General features: G+C 54.1%; 1 protein-coding gene across 1 annotated transcript in view; it reads right to left on the bottom strand.

Moving 5' to 3' along the window:
* FBXO42 (F-box protein 42) overlaps nucleotides 1–6,062 on the bottom strand; it is a 31,569-nt gene extending 25,507 nt beyond the window's left edge. The window contains exons 1-2 of the mRNA XM_005428242.3: nucleotides 5,793–6,062; nucleotides 2,869–2,985 (exon numbers count right to left, since the gene is read on the bottom strand). Of these exons, the coding sequence (XP_005428299.1) occupies nucleotides 2,869–2,985; nucleotides 5,793–6,045 (370 nt within the window). The 5' untranslated portion in view covers nucleotides 6,046–6,062. The remainder of the gene's footprint in view (nucleotides 1–2,868; nucleotides 2,986–5,792) is intronic.
* Between the last annotated feature and the right edge of the window lie 1,032 nt (nucleotides 6,063–7,094).

Below are 7,094 nucleotides of genomic sequence, written 5' to 3' on the forward strand. Positions count from 1 at the left end.
CGTTTCTGCATTCCTGAGCCTCCTGACATCTTTTTCCGACTGCGGGCAGTGATTTCAGCCCGTGACTCATCGCCCTGCTATGACCTCGCAGGTTCATATATAAAACAGCTCGGTGACTCCTGTGAACATCACCCAAAAAACCCCAAGCACGGAGGATTTCTGACCCTAAACACTCAGCATTATTGATGTTTCACATCCTGCAGTTCTGCAGCTCCAGTCAAACCCTCTGGAAAAGTGACAGCCTGTCCACAGTTTGTTCTCAGCGGTGTGATCCCTGCCAGGCACTCCCTCCCCACGGCAGAGCCTTCCATTCATTATTCCTTATCAAGCACTTCTGCCATTCCTCCCTTCAGGACTGAGAGCAGACAGGTTGACCTCCAGCTGCTTAGAATTCCCCTCCTTGTCCGTTTGTGCTCCCTTTGAGAACTTCTGGGACAGTTCTAATAATTCCTGGAAGCGAGAGCGAGCCCCAGCCAGAGCTTTGATGCAGCACTGACTCGCGCCTGGGCGGTGACGTCTGCCCACAAAAACCAGCAAATCACTCATCCCTCTACAAGGGCTTTGTGAGTCCTGCCTGCTCCCTCCCCACTGCCCAAACTCCCGTTCCCTCCACCTCAGCTCACAGTTATCCCGTGGGATTTTAGGTGACAGTTCAGAGTTTGCCTTTCGGAACTGACGATTTGCAGCTTGGCTTCAAGGCTGGAATCCTGCCCGCGGGCAGTGGACGCTGCTGCAGGGAAAGCAGAGGCTGCAGATCTGGGCAGCTGCTCACAAACCAATCCGTTTAAGTCAGCAAACAAGTTAATCCAGATTAGCTTTGTGCCCACAAAGTGCATTACTAACGCTGCCGTGGCCACCGGGGCCGGGCAGAGCCGGGGCACTGTCACTGAGCGAGGCTAATACGGATTACACGCTCCGAGGGCAGTGGATTTAGGGAGACAACTCACTTTGCAGCCAGGAAGCCCGTGGCAGGCAGCAGGATAAAGGAAAGAGCACACAGTGCTCTTTGGGGCAACTCTGAGCCTTTTCCAGGCAATTTCTAGCTGGTCTGAGCACTCAGCAGTGGCAAAAACGCTGCTAAAATTGAAGGGAAATACACGCAAGTGTGAAGTCGTTAATAAGCACTTGACTAACGTTGCTAAAAATGAGCTGTGAACTGCGGAGCCTTTTCATCCTTCAGGAAGGCCAGGGTATCTCGGCAGAGCACAATGACTTCACCAGAGCTCCCCGCAGCGTCTCCCGGACTTGTCTTGGCAGGAGGCAGCCGCTCATAAATTATTGCTTGGGAAGATGAAAATGTGATGCCTGCTGCTCTTGGAATGGCAGGGCTTGCACCGTGTTTATCTTGCCTCAGAAAAATGCAATTTGCTTCCTGGAAGAGCTGTCCCCCAGAGGGCTCAGACCCCGTGCTGAAGTCTCAGGATGGAATTTTTGTTGTGTTTTTTTTTGCTGGAGCTGAGGCAGCTCAATGCTGCTGCACTCCAAAGAACAGGGTTTATTTCAATATCTTTCCCTCAAAGGCATCGTGTTTAGGTATCTTTTCTCTTCCTGTTCTTTTCCAGAATCTTGGAAACAGGGAAAGAATTCACCCAAACACTGAGTGGTGCTGTCGACTGAATCGCTCCCTTTTGTCAGCAAATCCACCTGCAGCTCTGCTCGATTTGAGCCCAGCACATGAGAATTCCCAGTTTTCCTCACAGATGTAGAGGACTGTGCCAGCAGCTGGTGCACATCCCTGGGTGCTGTGCTTCCCAAAACCCACCGGCTTTGATGGCAATGGCTCCAGTCCAGGGGCCGAGGACACAAAGCTCAGGCCCAGAGCCTGGGGACAGCTCCAGGTCCTCAGGACAAGAAGGACCCTGAGGGGCTGGAGCGTGTCCAGAGATGGGAACAGAGCTGGGGAAGGGGTTGGAGCACCAGGAGAGGCTGAGGGAGCTGGGAAGGGGCTCAGCCTGGAGAAAAGGAGGCTCAGGGGGCCCTTGTGGCTCTGCACAGCTCCTGACAGGAGGGGACAGCCGGGGGGTCGGGCTGTGCTCCAGGGAACAGGGACAGGACAAGGGCACTTGCTGTGCCAGGGGAGATTTAGGTTGGATATTGTGAAAATCCCTTCATGGAATGGGGGTCAGGCACTGGCACAGACTGCCCAGGGCAGTGCTGGAGCCACCATCCCTGGGTGTGGCACTTGGGGACACGTTTCAGTCAAGGGCTGACCCCGTGATCTGGGAGAGTTTTCCAGCCTGGAAAAAGGGAGCTGCAGAGAGATCCCTGCACAACCAGAAAGCCACAATCCCACCCACCTTCCACTCCACCAACACTTCCTAGGATCAATGAGCCCTCCATGACCAGCAGCTCCCAAATCCCTGCTCTTGAGCTGAGCGTTGGCACTGCCGTGGGCTGAACACTGTGGCACATGTGTGGCACTGCCAGGCCCCAGGGAAGCAGCTCCCAGTGAGATTCCAGGGCATGGCACTGCCCATTGGGATTCCAGAGGATGGCACTGCCAGCCCCCAAGGGAAGCAGGTCCCAGTGGGATGCCAGGGGATGGCACTGCCAGCTCCTGATGGGAGCAGGATTCCAGGGGATGGCACTGCCAGGTCCCAAGGGAAGCAGCTCCCAGTGGGACTCAAGGGGATGGCACTGCCCATCAGGACTCCAGAGGATGGCAACTGCCTGTGTGTACTCCAGAGATGGCACTGCCCATGGGGACTCCAGAGATGGCACTGCCCGTGGGGACTCCAGAGATGGCACTGCCTGTGTGTACTCCAGAGATGGCACTGCCCATGGGGACTCCAGGGATGGCACTGCCAGCCCTCAGGGAAGCAGCTCTCATGCAGACAGGCACTGCCAGGGCACTCCAGGGATACTCACTGTGTGAGAAGCGCTGGGTGATGGGGGTGCCAGGGTAGGGGTAAGTGCGGCTCTCCCACTGGATGTTCCCTTCCTGCACTGCCTTGATAAAGCCGTGGTAGCACTGATGGGCCACACCTGGGGAGAGAAAAACACCATCAGCAAAGCTGGGAACTGTTGGGGAGGATGAACAGGGAAGCCTTATAAATATGATTGTCTGGCAAAAGATTTTGAGAATATAGAAACTATAAGAGAGATTGAAATGAAAGCAAGCTTTGAGATACCTTGGTTACTGAACAACTGGAAAATAATGGTGTGGCTGGCTGAAGGTAATCCCCTTTTGATGGAACAACACCCTCTGCTTGCAGACAGGCCCAAGGGTCAGAGCAGACCCTACAGCTTGGCAGAAGGGCCCAAAGAGGAGTTTTTAAGGTTTAAAATGTAACATGGGACGGTAATGTAATGATTCTTATAGGCTGTATGCTATAGGATTTGTATATTGTACTAGATTGGTTAGTGAGAATTAGAATATTCAACACAGAAGTAGATTTGTGGCATTGTAACAGGAACCTCGCTCTCTTACCCTTTTACTCTCTTACCTCTCTCCCCCTCTCTTCTCTCAGTCCTGCTCTGAGCTGTGGCTGGCAGTTCCCAGCAGGGCCCTGCACCCAGGCCCTTTGCAATAAACCCCAAGTTCCATGATCTGGCTGCAGAGATCTCTCATCTCCATCCGTCCCGACCGTCCCACCCCCTGACGCTCCTACAGGGAACAAACTGTGCCTGCACGGTGACAGCAGCTGCAAAGCCCTGTGTTTGGGTTAGAAACACTCTGGGAATGTGGGGGATTAAAGGAATAAAGACAAGGGAACTCTGCAAATGTGGAAGTCAGCAGCGTGCACCGGCCGGGTCACGACATCCCGGCAGCTCCAGTCGGGAAGCAGAGCCTTTGGAAAGGAAGGAAGCACTGGGGTGCTTTGGAGAGCTTGTGCTCAGCCCTCTGTGCTGCACCCTGGTTTGCTCAGCACACCCCAAGGGGCAGCTTCCCTTCTCTTGAGGAGCCTCAGTGCAATAATCAGCTTGTAAGAGTGTGAATGCAGCTACTGGCCAGGGATCTCAAAGAAAACGGAGTGATAAAAATCAGCAGGGATGCTCCAAGGCTGCCACTAATTCTGGGAGGGGCCAGAGGCTGCTCCCTGAGGAGACAAAAGGGTCTGCAGAAGGTTTCTGGCAGCAGCAGCAGCTCAGCAGACACTTGGTGGCACCTGCACTGAGGATGCCACAAACTGGCCAGAGGTTTTTCCCAAGCCCCGCGACCCCCAGCAAGAAATCCCACTCCAGGATACAAAGCAGGAAGGGGTTTTTAAAATAAAAAAAAATAAAGCCTGGGGTCCTTGAGGAGTTGATCCCTGAGAGTCACACGGGAAAGGGAATGTGAGCTCCAGGAGTGCACAGCAGATGTATCCTGGCAAACAGGAAAAATTAACCAGCAGAACACGAATCAATTGTTTACCTCGAGTGACCTCCCTGGGCACAGCTCGCAGGTGCTGCTTCCAGACCTTTTTTTGGCTGGAACTGCCCCAGAAGGGCCCAGCTGCCCAGCACCACCCGTCCCCTGAGAGGTGACACAGCCCAAAGCCATGCTGTGCCTTGGGCTGCTCCTCCCTGGGCTCCAGGGATGGTTCCCACATCCCTCTGGGGTGAATCCCAGGTGTTTGTCCATCCCAGCTGCATCCCTCCAGGCCACTCCAGGAAACAGCCAAGCAGCCACTGGGGGCTGCAGCACTTGGAAAAGGCCCTTCCCCAGGGCTGGGGGCAGCTGCTGCCCCAAAAGGATGCACAAAAAAAGGGATTTTGGGCCATGGTCCCTGCTGGGGTAGCTGTAGTTTTTTAACCCCCAGCCTGTTCAGCTCTGGGCAAAGTGGGAAATGCCTGGGATCTTTCAGATGAGGAGAAGTCCATAAATGAGCTATCACCTCACAATCTGCCAAGGGCATTCCTCTCCTGACACCCACTCCTGTTTTCCAGAAGGAGCACGTTCCCCTTGTGCAGCAACCTGTCCCATTTCCTAGGATTGAACTGCTCTCCTCTGAAACTCCTCGTTTTTAAATGAATGGCATGATTAAAGTGTGCACCCAACAGAATGGTACCAGAAATCACCCAGTGTATTAAAATAAAACGAAGCAGAAGGTTCTGCTTGTATCCTTGTCCAAACTTTCCCTCCTTATTTGCTGTATCATACTTCTCCAGCATTAAACTACCCCCACAAGGCTCTGGAATGAGTGTGCAGAGGCAAAGGAAGGATCTGTGTCTCTGGGCTACTCTTCCAGGAAGCTGGAATATGCACATCTCTACTCATGCAGATTTTATGCTGCACTTATCTCCAGCAGAGCTGTAAGAAGCAGAGCCAGGGCTGTTGAAAGCAGCAGCTCTGGGAATGTCAATTACTGAGCATGATGCAAATGAAGTGCAATTAAAGCCCCATCAGGCATGGGACACTGGCAGGGGCTCTGGGGAGGAGGCTGCAATCCAAGGTCACCAGTGCAGCACTGGGAGCACCCAAAGGCAGCAAAGGAGCTGCTCTGTCCTGGGGCTTGGGCTTTGTTTTAGTTTGGACTGGAAGGGACCTCGAAGCTCATCCAGCTCCAACCCCTGCCAAGGGTGGGACCTTCCACTATCCCAGGGCACTCCAAGCCCTGTCCAGTCTGGCCTTGGACATTTCCAGGATGGGAATTCATGGCCTCTTTGGGTTTTCTACCCTGAGGGGTTCAATTCTGCACAGCTACGAGCCTGCTTTGAGCAAAGCCAGGGACGCCATGGCTGTTAGGATTTCTTTGGGATTTCACAGAAGTCAGATTTCAGAGTTTGAGGAGAAAACAAGAGGCAAAGGTAAAAGAGAGCTGGGTTCCAAACCCCACAATTAGAGAAATTGCTGCCATCACTTGTACCTTTGATCAGTCGATACCACTGTTTGCAGACAAGGGCGGCGGTTTTGTGCTCCTGGTAGGGAGAGAGGAAGGACAGGATGTATTCCAAAACCTCTTCTGGCAGCTCCAGCATCGATCTGGAGCTGGGCCTGGGCTCCTCCACCTCCAGCTCGGCGTGGGGCTCATCCTCCTGCTCCATCGTCCCTTCCACCGCGGCCTCCTCTGCATCCACGGCCATGAACCCGTCATCGTCACTGTCCGAGGAGCTGGCCATGGCACCCCACGTCACAGCTGCCAAAAGGGACACCAGGGAGGTCACAGGGAGCACCAGGAACGCACTGAGAGCTGTGTGCCACACCAGAGGGCTCTGGCACAGCAATCACCGAGTGCAGGACGTGGTTTTGCAGTTTTGCACCAGCTGAGGGTTTAGGAAGGGCTTTCCCAGGTCACTCCATCGCTCCCCACCCTGCTGCTGCCTGCAGTGGGAAGCAGAGAGCCAAAGCCAAACCCTTGGAGCTGCTGCTCCCTCGCTGGGCACGAGGAGACATCGCCCTGCCCTGCACCGTGGGGCCCAGCTGGGATGGGGAAAGGATCCCTGTGGAACCTCACCCGAGGTGAGACAGGATCACAGCGACATTTACAGTCCCTCCACCCTGTGGAACCTGTTCTGCCAGCGAGGCTGTTTTACCCCAAACACCTCTTTGGGGAGGAAAAATGCCCTGCCTCGTTTTCACCACCCTTTTCCCTTTATTTGTGAAATACCTGCACACAGCCCTGGCTGGCAGGAGGTGAGGAAAGCAAATCCCCCAGGATTTATTGCTGATGGAAGGCTGGGATAGCAGAGGTTGTATCTCCAGCTATTCCCAACATCCCGAGTGTAAGGCGACACCTCGATGACAGAAAAGTATCATGAAATAAATCCACCTTAACGAGTGGCTGTGTCCAGTTTGGGCAGCTGGCACCGTGTGAGGTTAAATCCATGCAAATCCAGACAAACAGCCTGCCTTGAGCACAGCAGCAGCACTTTTCCCTCCCAAGGTGGCTGAGTGGAGACCAAGGGAGCAGCAGCTCCCTGAGTGCTCCTGGGTCCATAGCCCAAACCACAGTAACAGCTCCTGGGGATGACATGGGGCTTTCTTTTCCAGAAATTCCCTTTTTATCCTTTCCTAGCAAGAGGAAAGGACCAAACCAGGGCAAGCTCCCCATTCTTGCATTGCTCAGCCTGGGTTCCTCACAAGTCCACAAGGCAGAGGCTGCCCAGCCTTCCCCCAGCCCTGAACTGACCAGGATTGTTGGAGACAAATCCACACAGCCCATAGGATA

The sequence above is a fragment of the Geospiza fortis genome, unplaced genomic scaffold (assembly GCF_000277835.1).
Source record: "Geospiza fortis unplaced genomic scaffold, GeoFor_1.0 scaffold4, whole genome shotgun sequence".
Classification (NCBI taxonomy): Eukaryota; Metazoa; Chordata; class Aves; order Passeriformes; family Thraupidae; genus Geospiza; species Geospiza fortis.